This window comes from Dicentrarchus labrax, unplaced genomic scaffold, assembly GCF_905237075.1.
Source record: "Dicentrarchus labrax unplaced genomic scaffold, dlabrax2021, whole genome shotgun sequence".
NCBI classification, from domain to species: Eukaryota; Metazoa; Chordata; class Actinopteri; family Moronidae; genus Dicentrarchus; species Dicentrarchus labrax.
Genome location: NW_026136716.1, coordinates 15,737,739 through 15,755,849, shown reverse-complemented (window position 1 = coordinate 15,755,849; position 18,111 = coordinate 15,737,739). Strand labels below are relative to the sequence as shown.

The following is an 18,111-nucleotide window of genomic DNA, read 5'->3' as shown; positions in this document are numbered from 1 at the left end:
GATGTTATAATTTCCCTTCTGGGATAAATAAAGTTTTTTCTATTTCTATTTCTATTCCTAGTGTTACTGTACTGTACTTCACAATCTGCATTCTCGTCGGTCCCATGGCCAAAGCATAGGGTGACTAGGTGTCCCACTTAACATAGGACTGTACAACATTTTTATATTATTATTATTATTGAGATGATGTGTGAAATGCAGCTACAGCAAAGACTGGGAATCTACTTATAACTCGGTGCTGGTGGAAGGCGTGAAAGTTACATTCAAATCAAATATATTGAAGTCAGTCCCTCCAGTAAATTGTGATGTTGCGATTGCAACAATTGAACCAATTCTTTTGAATTCTTCGCAGCCTTGCAATTTCATCCAGTCACCGCAACTTTTCCGCAAATTTGATCAGTCATGGTAGAATTGATCAAACTGCAATTTATTTTGATTGTATTTCTTTGAATCATCTACAGACTTTCACAACAGCAACGGGAAATATTAAATTCAATTTCAATTCAATTTTATTTGTATAGCGCCAATTCATAACAGAAGTTATCGCAGGACACTTTTCATATAGAGCAGGTCCAGATCATACTCCTTATAACATTATTTACAGAGATCCCACAGTTCCCACCATGAGCAAGTACTTGGCGAGAAGGGCAAGGATGAGCTTCCTTTTAAGAGGCAGAAACCTCGGACAGACCCCGGCTCTAGGTGGGTGGTCGTCTGCCTCGACCGGTTGGGGTGAGAGAGAGAGGAGAGCACAATACAGGCGAGTTGATCAATAGGGAAAATCACAACTTAGGGCAGCTATTTAGCAGAGGGATGGTCTGGAAGGCGGTAGATGATTGGAGGAGATTGCCAGACGCCGCACCAATCAGATAACCGGCCGGAACCAGGAAGTAGGCAGGTCTCGCGCCAGCCAATCCTCTGCAAGGGATCGCACATCCTGCTTAACATGACACAGCTGCACAACACAGATAAACATACACAGATAATGGAGATGGCCGTAACCACATTGTCTTTAGAAAATTTAAGTAAAGAGACCGAGCTGTTCTGCAATTTCTCACATCTAGGGAAGCCGAAGGCATACTGTAGCTAGCTAGCAAAGGGGACAGTGGCTCAGAGGTAGAGTGGGTCGAAGTATCCTTGAGCAAGATATAAACCCCAAATTGCTCCCATTGGTGTGAAAATGTGAATGAATGAGTTAGTTTCTGTTCAATAGTACATCACTGTGTGAAAGGGTGAATGTGGCATTTACAGCAAAAGCGCTTTGAGTGGTCGGAAGACTAGAAAGGCGCTATACAAGTAGAGTCCATTTACCATTTAACAAAACACATGTAATGACTCGCAAACGGGCCGGAGAATCACAAATGCCAATGCACAGTAGGTTTTTATACTGATACAGTGTTAGGGGTTATGCTAAGTATGGTATGACTTTGGCCAATGCTTCAGATTAACAAGTTTTTTGTGACTTTTGCCGTCTTGTGTTTTCTCTGGCCTAATTTGTGTTTCTTCTGTCTCAGGATCATCATCTGTCTCCCTGCCCTCCATTTGCTTTCTGCATTCTGCCAGACAGACAGCCAGCCATGCTTCCTCCCATTCCCCATAGCCCAATCAGCTACTCACTTTATCCTTGTTGCATTAAAGACTTTATCTTTTAACACTCCAAGTCCAGCAGTTGAGAACCTTCATGAGGGTATGATGTATAGCATTGTTGGATTATACGGCATTAGTTTAACCTAGTAACACCATACACTATAAGTGTAAAGATTTTAATCTTCTCAAGAAGCTTTGTGTTCTGAACTAACTTTGAAACATCATGGTAATCTTTGCAGGAAGAAACAGAAATAAATGCTAAATTCTCTTTGCTTGTGTAATCCCAGATCTATGAAAACACACAAAAAAAGTCAAATTCAAATATACTGCCTTTAATTATATATAACAAATTATACAAATATCAAAGAACTTAAAAACAATCAAAAAAGAAATGCATGATTAGAAAGACAGAAAAAGATACAAAATTAAAACAATTTTAACTGTTTCACATCAATGTGTTCACCAAAAAACAATGTCAATGTCAACATGAGAGAATAAAGACTAGATTGGCTACAGATGTAAATTAAAAAAGATAACATATAACCTGCAATACATTACTGCAATGCAGTACATGCAACAGTTTGTCAATGCAAAGCTAATCTGAAGACACCAACACATTTCAAATTCTAAAATTCACAGGCAAAATAAATTAAAATAAAAAGTCAGTGAAGCTAGTTTGAGAGTTTCCAATTATTTGAGCAGCTGCAGTGTTGAGGTCAAAGGCAGAGTATATTTTATTAATTTCTTGTAAAAAGTTTAGACAGAAATCATCAAACCCTCAAGAATCCTGGTGTACAGATACTCAGCTATGTTTGAAAATAGGTTGGAGGTTAGCTCACATGTTGCACAGTATTTTGTTTCATCAAAGCAGTGTGCAGATCTTCATTTTGCATCTCAGAATCATGTGCCTCAAAAGAACTGACACGGAAAAAAGGTTCAGCAGGGCACTCCTAGTTCAGAGCTCTGTGTATTCGTACAACTTGCAGGATGACGATACACGAGAATGAACTGGATTTTTTGTTCAGTGATGCAATATTCATTTTAAAAGGTCTTTGGAAAACTGGTGTAAATCAGTTATGTCTGAATATGTGACCTGCCATTACAAGCAGAAATACAGCAGAATTGCCAAAATGCATGCAGTTTTTCTGAATTAAAGACTGAGGTAAAGCTGCAGGCTTTGTTGTGTTTGTATCTGAAACATCTCCCCAAGTCTTTTAACATTTATCACAAATAATATTGAATCAATAAACTACATTTCACTTGATTTAGCCAAAAACAGGGTTTTCAACATATCCTTCATTATGGGACAGTGTCAAAATATAATGTTTAAATATACTGTATCAAGCTCTACAATATGCAGTTGTAATGTAGGCATTGAGAGTGGGTTAAGTAGATTATCAATTTTCTACCACTGTTACTCTCTTGCCATACAATGTTGCTTATTGTAATAATTTTTTAGAATGTTGTTCTTCATAGCTCTCCATATAAGGAAGTAGGTGGCAACCAATTAGTCCATTCTGTGCAGAAGAGTCAAATAAAACATTAAATGTCCGCTTTTATGGGAACGCGCACAAAGCTCGAGAGGAAAAGCGATCTCTGACCGGGATTGTAGGTTTAGCAAGCCAGCTAAGGCAAACAAAGCCCGGCTATATACAACTTCCTTCATACTACACCTCTCTAAGCAGGTAATGGAGCCAGATGTAATGGAAGGTGGGTGTGACAATAAAGGTTATCCTCCCATTGGTGGTGTCAGAGTTTCATTTTCACATTAGATTTAAAATCATAATTTAACTTTAAATGTAAACAAGCTTTTAAATTTGGCACAAACTAAATATAATAATCACATATGATTTGAGACTTGATTTTAGATAACTTACCAAACTAATTAAATATGAACATTTGATTTTCTTTTTCTAATCTAAAGTACACAGACACGCATTTGATCTAATTTTATTTTTGTACTCTAATAGCATTCCCCTAACCCACAGTCACAAAAAGAAAAAGAAAGTTGAGTAATCACATTAGGGTTTTTGTCAGTTTAAAAAAAACAAAAAGGAAATGGAATGTGCCAATCTGCCAGAGCACATATGAACATGACTTCCAAGTTAAATCCTCCTGCAGACAAAGGATTTTAATATTGCTTGTATTTGATACAATGTTTTGATTGATTGGATTTTGGATGCTTAAATGGAGTTCAGAAATTCATCTTAGACATTCAATCCTTCAGTACAGGCACAATAAAAACATCACTTGGATTATTTCCATCATATATTTATATAAATAGTAATCATCTCTAGAACATGTTGATATAAGTCAAGAAAATACAACATATTGATAAAGTTGTATGGGTGAGATATTCAATCAAAATGTTTTAAAGAAGTACAGCAGGTTCACAGCATAAGTGATCGTGTCATTTCTGCTCAGTGAAATAATCCCAGAGCTTCATTCCAACTAACAAACAGGGGAACCACTGTCTGGTCAACACTTTGGTCTAAACAACTCAAAAAATATATCAGTTATTTGTGAATGGTTGAGTAGAGTCCATATGACAGTGTTGGGTAACTGGAAAAATATGTTATTGGTGAATGGAGTCCATCGCTCTATCACTCCCGGCATGACAAAGACATGGCAGGAACAGTAGAGGCGTCAAATGGGAGAGGAGTGAGTGCAAAGTCGAGGGGCAGCGTGGACAGCCAGAATATTTTCACATCTAATTGGTTTAGAGGGTTAGACACCAGAGTTGGTGATTGAAAGACTAACCAAGACGCTTTAGGTAAGTTTTATTCTGTTCCTCTCAAGATTAAAAAAAGTGTTTGACTAGTCTTAGTTTGGTAAAAGAGAGACTTGAATTGAGAAGGTGTACGGTTGTATTTTTCTGTTTAAAAAAGAAAAAAGGTATTTCCTCTCATGACATTTTGTGAATATATTAAAGCTAACAGGCTGCTGATGGTGGCCAGTTGGAAAATTTTAACATATAGCTCAACTCTACCTTATGATTTCAGAATCCCCTGACATTCTCACCATCATGCCAAATTTTTAACTTCGGTTCATGACAAAATATTTCAAAAGCTAAAGCTTTAAACTTAACTGTGGATCTTCATGGTCCCAACAGGATGCATCCTAATGGTTTTAACCCCTTTTTACCTTTCCATTTGTTTCTTTCCCCACTGGGCTTATATTTCTCCCCAGAAGTTTACCCTTGTTGGATATTCAATAAACTTCAATCAAGCGCCATCTTCAAGCCAAAATGTTATCATGGCTCACACAATATGTTTCATAACCTCACCCCAAAGAAAAATTTAACATCTTACGTTTTAGTAATATTGCAACCTCTAAAGGGTTTACAGTTTTAATCTCGTTTGATTTTAATCCATGGTTGTATGCAATGAACTACCTTTCCTGAGTTTTTCAAACAACATTAACATTAAAGTCTGCAGACTCTATTTACTCTCTGATACTGAATGAACCCACAAAAGAAGAATACATTTTAGTAAGTCCTTTGAATTAGTTTGATATGAAAGCATTTTGAGAACAAGTCAGTCAAAAATGACTCCCCAAATTACTATTCAAACTCAGAAACAAGGTTCCAATCATCCCAAAGCTTCTATATTATATTGACTTTACTAACATTATTATTATAACTGGGCTACTCAAAATGAAAAAATCTCATAATTTTACCGTATATCTTAACCCACATTAACATAAATCTCAATCCATTTAATCCATATAACTGTCATTACCATCATTATATCACATAATCAGTATTAAATGCATGTGGAGATCCGATTTGGCACAGGTTCACTCTCAGTCTGCACTCTGTGCTTTCAAGGAAGGACTTAATAGCAGTAAACTGGAATTCGTGTTCCAGTCTCACAAAGATGTTCATAAAGAGTTCAACAGTTTCAGACAGCCGTTTCCTGGTCCTCTCTCTGTATCATCTGGTAATGCTGTCTGTTCTCCAGATAGGCCGCCAGTTCAGCATCATGAGCCTTCTCAGCCCTGTTCTTAGGAGTATCACCCTGATAAAGAAACACAAACAATTACAAAAACATTAGAGATTATTTTTTCTAATTTCAACCATTTGTCCAACCTATTTTCTTTTACTCCTCTAGTGGCTCAACATTTACAATCCACATTAAGCTATCTCAACAGCAACAGGCCAGGTTGTCATTAATTCCACCAGACATTTCTGGGTAAATACCCAAAAAGTGTATTATGGTGCTTTCACTATAGCAACATGTAAAAAACAAACAAACAGGATAACTGATGAATGATTCCCATTTGAAGACCCACCCAGGTATATTGCAGGAGAGGACATGAGGTGTGATGTGGATGAAGATTTGTGACAGAAGAAGGGGTTGACTTCCACTGTTGTCTATTTATATACATGGCTTTGGTAAAGTTGTCAGTCTATGTACAGTTTGACTACCGTCACTGCAACTCTTCATCCTTTCTCACGAGTGCCTTCTTTTACCTGTCTTGGATTTCCCACAGGTATTAGTTCATCCCATCATTTGATGTTTTAAGTTCCCTTTCTCTGCTTTTGTTGTTTGAAACGTTCAAATCTAGTGACAATAGGTCTGTGATGAGTCTCTGTTCCATCGGCCCGAATGGAAATCGAGCCTCTGTTTTTGACTTATGGACTCAATCTTAAAAAAAATATTACAGAAGTGGATGTACACGGTTTCTTTTTATGTGAAGATAAAAGCATATTATCATCATTATCTAGTTGTTGCTGATTTACTTTCCTCAGAGATCTAATTCAAAAGATACACCACAGAATAATTTCCTGACAGTGTACATGTATGTATGCACGTATGTATGTATGTATGTATGTATGTATGTATGTATGTATGTATGTATGTACTTATGTACATGTATATAAGTAACTGTATATATTGGTTAATTTTATTTTAATTATAATTTTCTATGTGTGTTGCATGAAGGAACTGCCAATTTCCTTTTGTTATAAAACATTGTGTTGCATTCATGGATAGATTGAGGGAACCTTTCTCAATAACATCTAAAAGTTAAAACTGAAAACCCTTAATGTACATAACACTGTGGTACAGGACGTAACACTTTTGTACTCCAAGCTGTGATCAACACTCGGCTTTAGAAATTTAGTCTTGTTAAAAAAAACTTTTATTATTTTAAAGCTTTTATTAGAGTCTTATTTCGACTTGCAATAATGTTGAGCCTCTCTTCTCCTCTATGCTGAGAAGACTGTGATGTTTCATTAGGTTCCAGTTGTTATGTCTAAAATGTGTGTGTTAGTGAGTTTACAGGCTGGCTCATGCCTGTGTTGATGAGTTTTCCATTTCCCATTTCTCTATAATTGAAAAGTGCTGTTGTTGTTAAAGTACCATTGTCTCCAAGAGATAAAAATTAGATAATGAGAAACAACTGAATTTGAAATTAAATAAACAACACGTCCTTGAGAGGACGAAGACATACAGGCACAACAAAACACTACACACACATATTCTAAGTTGTTTAGACTCTAATTAGTTGAGTGTGTGTGGGTCTTTGGTTTTCTACCAGATTTGGAAACAGTGAGTGAGTAAGCGAGAGAGAGAGAGAGAGAGAAATAAACAGGGAGAGTGAGAGAAAGGGAGCTGAGCTTTATTTCAAGAGCAGACAACTGCTCCTAAAGCATGCAGTTTACATTTCCCTTCCAGACAAAGAGAGGGGGACAGGGTGAGAGAGAGAGAGAGAGAGAGAGAGAGAGAGTACAGAGAGAGATAAAACAGAGCAAAATCATAATCAAAATCATAGTCTTCTCTTCTCAAGTCATTTGTCTCTTTTCATTCATTGCACTCTCTCACATTCTCTCTCTCCATTCTTTACCCTCTCTCTCTTTTCTGTATCTAGGTCATTGCTGAGTCCACCGAGTTAGAAGCTTTTTCTACAGGGTTTAAACCTCCATGGAAAACTGAACAATAATGAAAGAAGATGCATATTTGACACACACACACACACACACACACACACACACACACACACACACACACACACACACACACACACACACACACACACACACACACACACACCAGGAGACTGCCACAATGGTTGCCACAGTGACTTCAGCAGAAAACCCAATCTTTCTTTAAAAAGCCTATAGCGTTATTTTCCATCCAGTGATTTTGCCAAGCAGCAATTGCAGCCACGTTGAAATCAATGCATGCATGGTTCCAAGAGAAATGGTTATGCTGAAGTCCAAAAATCTGTATCACACATTTTTAAGATTCTGGCGGTTTGTTGGTATATCACAGCTTTTTTAAAAAAATTTTTACACAGAATATAAAATCATGTATATACTGAAAGCTTTGGTTATTATACGGTAGGCATTGTTACAATATATTCCATAGTCCATCGTATTAATAATATTTTGCTTTTGTGAAGTTGGAAGTTATTTACACCCTGTTTTGAACAGCGAGACTTGTGTGATGTTAGACTGTGTTGAAATATATTAACTAAATGTTCGGTCTTCCTGCTGTTTGTTCTGACACATTCAGAGTCATTACTGCTTTGGCCATTATCAATGAAAATATATTTAGGTAATTCAATTAATATCATAAATATTTAACGACTAGTCACCTGGGATCTTTACTCAGGAACAGCCTTAATATTAATGTATAATCGCATTTGCAAGAATCCAACGCGTATGAACGACTGCTAATACTAATAAAGCTAATACTAGCTATCTTTTGTTAGAGCTAAGAGTCAGGTTAAAGACAATTAAAATAGACTAAAAACGATTCAGACGGAGCTGGAATCTTTGTAGCTGGACCACAAACCCAACTCAAAGCTTCAAAATGCCCCATCAAAAATGTTCTGGAGACGGCACAGACATCAACATCGTTGTTTTTGTTACAGTGCATTTTTTCTGTATAAACAGACACACATGGGAGTTGACCTAGGAATTAAGCTATTCATAACCACATCTGGATGATGTGGAGAGACTTACGAAGAGGGAGCCTTGTAGATAAATGGCATTTGAGCTTCCAGTTCAGTGGACAATGCTCCAAAACGTTCTTGATAAGAACATTAACAGACTAGCCAAAATATTTAAATCGGATAAACACCGGAGTGAACCATAATGCGTGTTGTGAGTATAGGCTTTAGAAACATTTCTAGAAACTCTGATTCTAGACTAAAGTAGATCTGATATCTCATGAGGAGACCAAAGCTACTTATAACATTAGAAATGACTCCCTCATTGAAAATTCCAAGGGTTGAAACTCATACCGGACCATACCGGCCTACTTTCACCCCTTGTTATTATGTATTTAAAGTGAGTTGAAATTGCAATGTATAATCAGCACAGCTGGGTAAATGGTCTCTATGTGTGTGTACAGAACCTACCTGTAGGTCTGTTTTCATCAGGGAGGCTCCAGCTTCTACCAGATAATGACAGATGGTTCTGTGACACAGAGATGCAGCTCGATGAAGAACCGTCTCCCCACTGGTGGTCCAGAGTACAGAGACGGAGAGAGAGTGAGAGAGCAAGCATTAGATAACAGCATCTGACGTCTTCTGGGAGTCAAGCACCATTGATGATCAGGCACCCCACTGCTTTTGTTTGGTTTGTTATGTTTATTCTCTTTAAAATTTGGTACACTTGTTAGGATGCCCAGCACATATAGGCAGACCAGGGCCCAGTGGAACAACTTCAAAGCCGGTGCTATAGTCACAGGACAAAGTTATACAGAGTTTTACTACACTGTGTCCATAAAAAAAATGTAATGTTCACTGGACAATCAAAGGATAGAAACAAAATCAAACAACTTGAAATTGAAGAAAGAAGGCTTTGTACAGAAAAGCCTTTTAAATCCCTTCATTTGTTTAATTCATCTTTGATATTTTGGATAATAGTTGGCTAAGGTAACCATGAACTTACTGTAGTTTTTCTGTGACATCAAGCAGGTCACTTGGAGCTGGAACAAACAGATGAGAGGAAATTAGTGGCACTAGACTAGACAATTGTTGTTGAGTGTCAATGGCATTGGTCACTGAAAATTTGATTTTAAGGGGCAGGGCCTATGACTATGACTTGAAGTCAGTTTACATAACACTGAGGATGGACTTTTGTGTCCTGCAGGAAAACTTTAGAAATGAACAATTATTGCATATTCAAAGATTCCGGATTTTTTTATTAGGTAGAAGAAGAGGAAGTTATAATGTGTACATTTTTATTTTATTTTTTGCAGAAAAACACATTGGACATACATCAATGTTCCAAACAGACTATTTGTATATGTTGTAATACATGTCTGGAGGGGATCTTTACCTAAAAGAATGTACTTTATATACCTGTTATTGTGTTGTTGTGTTGTATTCATCAGTTCATTTTTAGCTACTGTATAACAACATTTTGTCTGTTGTCTTTTCATAATTAAAGTTCACAACTATATTTGCCATGTCACAAATGTTATAAAAAGATTAAGGAATACATCTAAATAAATATCACAATTCACTGATACTGTCACATAGTTGAACAAGGATCTTGTAATTGTAAATGCTTTATAGTGCAGTAAAAAGTGAGACCGTGAAGGTTTGAGTAGCAGCAACCTAAATTCTTGCTCTGTTTCATACGTGTAGTAGTAAATACTGACATTTTTTATGATTTACCCAATATTTCAAATGCCAAACACTAATTTTAAAACTAAAGAAAACTTGATCTGGAGTTGTGTTTTGTCCAGATCTTGACAGTAACACCCCTCATGAAACTTGGATTTATTAGAATTCCATTGAATATAATCTAATTATATTCATAATGGATGCCGGTTTGTTGCAGTTACCATTGTCCAAGATATAGCGGACCATCTCTTTACTTCCTGTATTGACAGCATGGTGCAGTAAACTGCAGCCTGATAAGTCCAGCGTTGTGAGGTCTGCTCCCTTCAGGTGCAGCTCCTGCACCTTTTGGTGATATAGGGGTTAAATTAGCAATAAAACAAGATGCAATTAGTGGTAACATTTTGAATAAATACTACTTCACTTAAATCTTGAATTTTTGACCACTTAGAGGCAGACAAATAAAAAAATAAACCATCTGACATATAACTTTAGAAACTTCATGTGGCCAATGTATGAACAGTTCTTTATTTACATATCATGCAGGCAGAGCAACATTAGTATTCATTTAGAGTATTGTTTGTGTCACCTGAAAAATGTAATTCCAATATTCACTCTCTTTTAGCTCCTGAGGAAACTATCTTGCTCTTTAGCTGCGGAATGCTCCACTATTTTCACCAGTTAGTCTCTGTGTCTCTCTGCTGTTTGCTACTGAGCAGGTAGTGTACAGTGGCTTTATAACAGAATTTCATTTAAAACAGCTGCCTGCTGCTGCTAAAAACCAGGCTGATGAGAGTGGAGTCCGAAAGAGCCTGGAAAGTTCTGTAGAGCTAATGACCTGATGAGTCAAAGATTATTCTCTGTGGGTTAGTATTACAAGTGACAGACTCCATATATAGTCATTTGATCCATTGTTAATATAAAAATATCTACTACAGCAGTTTTGAAGATAAACACCCTTATATTGTGGCCCTGCAAAATACCTTTGCTACTTTGAGGAACCAAATTTAATTGAATTTAGCAGCCATCTCTGGTCTGGAAATTTTGTGAATTACACCTCGATTAAAGGGAAGAAAACATCCAGAAGCAAAAATTTACATGGAGGCTCCATGTTAACACTTTTATGGTGAACAAACACTGTTGAATCAGTTGCAATCTATGGTAATTAATGGTACTTTTGTGAAGTTGTTACAGTGTAAACAGTTCTTGATCTTAATTTTTTTTAAAGTAGCCAAAAGTTTTAAGATAAAACCATATCTATGATGGATGAATATTGAAGATTTGAGGATGGACTGACTAAATGAAACTCACCTTCTTAACATCCTTGTTCTTTACACACTCAGTCAACATCTCTAGCATGAGAGAGTGAGAGAGAGAGAGTGAGAGTGAGATTAAGAGTGAGGGAGAGAGAGAGTCAATACAAATTCCTGTATGCATGTAAGGATATAGATGAAGATTTTTTTTCACAAAAATCAGGAACAACTCAGAATCTTTTGAGCTTAACACATCAAGCATTCACAAGAAAATCATCAGGTTGTGGATCAATTAGTGTCAGGATAAATCACAAGTTGTAAAATACAAGCTTCATCTGGCCAGGCTGTAGCCTAAACTTCAGAAGACGAAAGACAGAAGATGATGTAGGGCCCTACTTTCATGATGCAAGTGGAAAGACAAGCATAAAGTGGTGGTGCTGTCATTTTGGTAGCTTTTTTGGTGTGGATTTCTTAAAAAGGTAATTAGTATAATGACAACAGAATAATTAGTATTTGGAAGCCACTTAATGATTGCTATTTCAGTTTAATTTCCATTGTATCTCATGTTGTAAATGGTCACACCATATAAGAATTGCTGTGATATGTACATATTTGCACTGCAATGCCTTTTAGAAATAAAATATGAAACACCTCTTAGAAAAATAAGGTTGGAAAGGAGGCTTTTTACAAGATGTACAGGATTAATGAGCTTGGTTATTTTGTAGCCTGGTGTCATTTAATCAAGGTTAACTCTCTGTTTGTGTGTATGTGTAATAACACTGCACTCAAATCAGAGACTGCAGATTTATCAACATACTGAACTAAAATAGAAGCTTTTCATACAGTATAAAACAGCTGTGGATTCAATGCAAACACATTTACATTACACAGGATTTGCTGTTTTTCTATATTTCATCATAAAATTCTTAAGGTTATTTTAAAATCTTTGGAATCACCTTGGGTTTTCAGTCATTTTCATGGGCATTTTTTTTTATTAATTAACAGTTTTCTGAAATTTTATAAACAAGGCAATTAATCCGTTAGTTAAGAAAATAATGAGCAGATTAACTGCTAATGAAAATACTCATTAGTTGCAGGAATAAATATTTTTGTAAACACCTAGGAATATTCCTAGATACAAAACTATTAATTTTTTAAAGGTAAGACAGCTAATTTGCAAGTAAGGTTCTATAAACCTCTCATTGATTCAGTTCATACAGTATCACTGTATGGCATGGTAACCTGAACATGGGGACTCTTTGGGTGGGGATGAAGTATCACTGCAACCCCTCACTTCCTTTGTTTTTCCAGTTTAAGAGGTAACAAGGTCTCTGGTAACAAAGAACATCTAGAAGAAGTAATTCCCATCATCCCACCAAACTAGCTCATTCAATTTTTAGACACTCAATCATATATATTTGTAAAAACTTGTTTTTGTTCAATTTCTTATTGCAATTGATGGGGTCCTACATAAAAACAGAATTTCTAAGCCAAAGTTCAGTTTAGTTTTTTTCATATGAGAGGCTTTGTAATTGTGTTTTTCAGTGTGCTTTTGTCACTGGGTTGAAGTTGGTGGAGATTCAGTTGGGAAAAGGTGATGTTATATACTCATACTATATATTCAATTCAATTTTATTTGTATAGCGCCAATTCATAACAGAAGTTATCTCAGGACACTTTTCAAATAGAGCAGGTCTAGACCGAACTCTTTATAAAATGATTTACAAAGACCCAACAGTACCACCATGAGCAAGCACTTGGCGACAAGGGCAAGGAAAAACTGCCTGTTAAAAGGCAGAAACCTAGGACAGATCCTTCGGCTCCAGGTGGGTGATTGTCTGTCTCAAGGATATACTGGGTCTGCCCCAGGGTCTCCGCCCAGCTGTGTGTACCCAGAAAACCTTCAAAGCAGGGCCTTCAGGAGGCATCCTAATCAGATACCTAAACCACCTAGGCTGGCTCTTTTTCATACAAAGAAGCGTCTCTAGTCTGAGTTCCCTCCAGATGTCCAAGCTCTTTGCCCTATCTCTCTATCTCTAATCCACCAGACTGTCTCACACTCTGATTTACGTCAGATGTCAAGATCCTGAGATACTTGAACTCCTTCACCTGGGGCAGCTACTAACTCCTAACCCAGAGGAAGCGACCCACCATTTTTTCCGGCAGAGAACTATGGCCACAGACTCGGAGGTGCTGACCCTTATTTCAGCTGGGATGCAATTATCCTCACTCTCTCCTCACCTTAGCTGTGTCTTGAGATCAGAGACAAGAGGCAACCTTGGGGGCAACACCCACCGAAAACTTGTTTGACTTAGCTCTCACTTTGGGTACCTAAGGAACGGACGGCTCGTTGCAACCGTCCCAGTATCCCATACTCCCAGAGTAACCCCTACAGGATTACCTGGGGTCTACAAAACACATGTAGACTGGATGGTCAAACTCCCATGATCCCCTAGCAACCCCACAAGGGTAAAGAGCTGGTCCACTGTTCAACGGCCACGACAGAATTCACAATGCTCCGCCTGAATCTTAGTGGATCTTAATGAAATCTTGCCTGCTACAATGGAAGATATGTTGGCTTTAGCAGAAGAGAGGGACGCAAATGTCAATACCCATGCTTTTTAGATCAGATTGGGGGGCTAAAGGAATTGAAATAATATCAGCCCTAACTGACATAGCACTTAATGATTCTGTATACTTGCGGAGATACTGCAGCAACTGAAGATGCAGGGTGATATGATGGAAAGTTGCAACAGTAACGCTGGTTGACCTGGCTGTCTGCTGGGTCTGTAATACTGTTCATTCACCAGTTCACCGGCTTTAACCCGCCCCCTGACTTTTGATAGAAGTTGACAAATGTATTTGTTTTGCAGCAGCAAGTTACACTATAGATAAATGAAAGTATATATAAATAAATACAATTATAAATAGACAAACGTGAATAAATGAACAGTGAATACAGCGTCATTAATTAAAATATCAATGAATAAATAAAAGTGTAAATAAAGGAATTAATAATTAATTATATCAGAATATACAGAGATAAAGATAGAGTGAGAGAGATGGCTAAATGGAAAAGAGTATATACAGTGAGAGCTACTGAATTAGATAAAAGCATCATCATTATAATGTACATCCTCATCATAACCATATCAAACACAGACATACAGTGTGTTTATGTAATGGTTATTGGTTAAAACACATGCTGTGTGTATGGCTGAAGCCAGGCTGACATATGAGATGAATGTTTATTAGGCTGACCTCAATACGCGCTATCACTCCCTCTCTCTCTCTCTCTAAATAGCTGAGTCCTAATCCAGTTATGTTAGGCTTAGTGTGAGTGTGTGAGAGAGAGGGAGGGGTGAGAGGGGGGGGGGCTGCAACACTAATCAAAAACAACACACAAACCACAAAATCTAACACACACAACACACACTTTGAATGTAGGAATTAAATGAGTTGAGCCCAGGGAAGGTATTAAGTAAACCAGAGAAAATGAGAGCCAGTCTTAAGACATGAGAGCAGAGGAGAGGAGAGGAGGGGAAAGAAGGAGAAGGGAGGAAAAGAGATTTATGAAACCATGTGAGCTATGCAAAGACCTGCCCCCCCTCCTCTATCTCACAGAGAATCATAAATTGGGAATTGGGTGTGCACACACACACACACACACACACACACACACACACACACACACACACACACACGTCACTTGCTCCATTGAACTCCTCAGTTTGATGCAGTCAACCTGTCTGACCCTTATGGGAGCTGTCTGTGTGTGTATGAGAGAGAGGACTGCATTTGAAATAAAAGATGCATGTACGTTATACAGAAATACAGAATTAATTTTAAAAATATTTAGGACTAAATCGGCTTCTTTTAAAAAAAAAACAACAAATTATTCAATTAAGGAAAACATCATCCTAGCTGCCCATGTCAGCCTAAAAGGGTTCATGTACCGTCAGTGAAAAAAAGGAACAAAAAGACAGGAGAACCACTGAAAACCTCCACAGACTGTATGGCTCACAGTACTTGTGCTTAGTATCCTAAGAGAAATTACTGAAACCTAAAAGACATTGCAGACCTTAAACTTGCTACATTTTTGTTTATTTATTGTTGAAAACATCACTGATGATGTCTGATTGGATTTGATTTTAAAGCCAAAATTGTTCAAATCAACTGGATCAGGAGATTCTGACTATGGCAATAGTTACGCATTCAGATGCTGCAGCTGTCACTGCTTTAATTGCTGTACAGTTGTAGGATGCTTTTATGTGATCACCTGTGGAAAGAGAATACATTTGGTGCTGGCTCTGGCCTTTTTCAGAAATAACCGCGCTACTGTATTAGTTGTTGCTGTTGCAGAATGCAGGACTGATTTCCATAGTGGCTTTAATCACTGACAACAAGAACTGGGTTGTGTTCAGCTCAAAATGCAGAATACCAAAACGGGAATCAAACACCAACCTGCTGGCAAACTCACCGCCAAGACAGAAACACAACTGAACAAGATCATGAAGTGAAAACATGCATGTTCCCAAAGAGAATAAAACCAGTGAAGCTGACAGAAAATAAAGCTCAGGCTCATACACACCCAATTCACGGCATGCAAAGTGAGCACAAGGAGACAGAGTTTGAGAAAATATGTGTCAGAGAATAAAACAGTCTGTCTGGAGACACAGAAGCTGTTCCACTTCTCTTTTTTACCCACAGATGCACCTGTCAGCTACCAGATTTAGTTCAGTGTGTAACTTGAAATTCAAATGAATCTTTAAATCAAATATCAAGTTGTAACAGCCAGGTCTGACAAACCACCTATAGGACACAGAAAGTGTGTGTGTGTAGGTTTGTGTGTGTGTGTAGTTTTAAACCATTGTAGTGAGGACATTTTGATCAAAGGACTGTTTGAAGGTTCAGGTTGGAACAACGTTTAGGTTAGAGTTATTGTAATGGTTAGGGGGTAGGAAACGCATTATATCAGTAAGTGTCCTCACAAGTAGTGAAAGACAAAAATGCGTGTGTGTGTGTGTGTGTGTGTGTGTGTGTGTGTGTGTGTGTGTGTGTGTGTGTGTGTGTTACCTTTTTCTTTCTCCCTCTCTGTTTCACTCTTCTTTTGGCTCTTATCCTGTCTGGAAAGACAGATCAACACATACAGAAGAGCTGTTCAACCACTTGCTATTTCTGTTCACTGTACATTTCGAGCCATTTGCGGTGCTAAAAACACTCCTATCTATAATTTTTACTCTCAAACACACACAATCATGCACACACTCATGTACACCTTCTAATTTGTATGTCTAAATAAAACCCACTCCAACGATAAAGCAGATAAATAACTAATAATAAAACAACCTCTAACACATAAAGATGTTGTTGAGGGGGCAGAGTGGTAGAGGAGTGGGATGGCAGATTAAGTTCCTGACATTCAAGGTTGGGCTCCAACAACAGGAAGGTGTGAAGTTCGGGTTATGCTTGAACTACTTTGTACTAAGTAATATATTACGGTGGCCGACAAGGGCAAACGCGCCGCAAACGGCAAAACGCTGCAAACACGGGAATGATGCAAAACCAAAAACACATAAAACAAATGCAAAAGAAAAACTCAGCAACAGAAAAATGCTGCAATCACAGAAACGAAGCAGAAGCAAAAACTTACAAACCCAAAACAAAATGCTGCAAATACCAAAAACACACAAAACCCCAAAACAACTCGAAGAAGAAGAAGTAGTAGTAGTAGTTTTGGAGAGGACAGTAAAAATAAAAAGGTACATTTTCCTTTGTCCTTTTTAAACACTTGGCCGTTATCTTTTATAATATCACAATTAAATTATTTAATACTATTTAATATTATAGAAGAATATTATAGAAGAATATTATAATTATTACAATATTATTATAATATTATAATATAATTTAATATTATTATAATATAATATAAAATTCCTGAATTACACCAAAAATGCTGCCAGTACCCTAATTAAGCACAATCCTAACTCTAAACCCAACATAACCCTAACCCTAAATCTTTTGGCATTTTCCCTTTTTAACTAGGGCATTTTTTAGTGCTATTTTCTTAGCGTTAAGCAAGCTACGAGTTTACGAAAAAAAGCAGTTACACAGTTGTTTAGTACCACACCAGGAATGCTGTATGCAGGGTTTTAGAAATAAAAAGACAATTATTTTATGGCTTTTACCCTTGTAAAAAGGGTATGTCTGTGTTCACCAGAGGTGGTGGTACTCAATAAGAAGTAAGGGCACAAAAAAAAAAAGTGCTGGTACTCAGTACTGGTGAGTACTGGCTATTCCAGGCACTGGATGTATTGGCTAAACAAGGATACATGAACTTGATTACTATGTAGAGACTGATTCTTATAGACTATAGCTATGCAAAATGTGGTGCTGTTTTTTTCTCCTAGCATTTTTAGATGTGACGCCACTCACTCACTCACTCACTCACTCACTCACTCACTCGACAACCATTAGCTAGGTGGGCTCCAATACATTGTTTGCAGTCACGTAATTCCAATGATGCTCGAAATTCCAAATGATGCAGGAAGTGAAAGGCAGAATGGATGTGATGGAAAAATGAAAAGGACAGGACATTATGTTGTCACAGTCAAGCTGACATTTGACCATTTCAGTACAAAATACAAAAGTTTTTTTTTTTGTGGACCTTCGACCTTTGAGTCAA

General features: G+C 37.3%; 1 protein-coding gene across 2 annotated transcripts in view; it reads right to left on the bottom strand.

Annotated features, from left to right (window-relative positions):
- Positions 1–1,903: 1,903 nt before the first annotated feature.
- LOC127378430 (diacylglycerol kinase zeta) overlaps positions 1,904–18,111 on the bottom strand; it is a 125,127-nt gene continuing 108,919 nt past the window's right edge. For both annotated transcript variants that reach the window (XM_051427247.1, XM_051427248.1), the window contains 6 exons: positions 16,500–16,549; positions 11,482–11,522; positions 10,395–10,515; positions 9,494–9,530; positions 8,959–9,058; positions 1,904–5,606 (listed from right to left, as the gene is read on the bottom strand). In XM_051427247.1, coding sequence (XP_051283207.1) covers positions 5,490–5,606; positions 8,959–9,058; positions 9,494–9,530; positions 10,395–10,515; positions 11,482–11,522; positions 16,500–16,549 — 466 coding nt within the window. In that variant the 3' untranslated portion in view covers positions 1,904–5,489. The remainder of the gene's footprint in view (positions 5,607–8,958; positions 9,059–9,493; positions 9,531–10,394; positions 10,516–11,481; positions 11,523–16,499; positions 16,550–18,111) is intronic.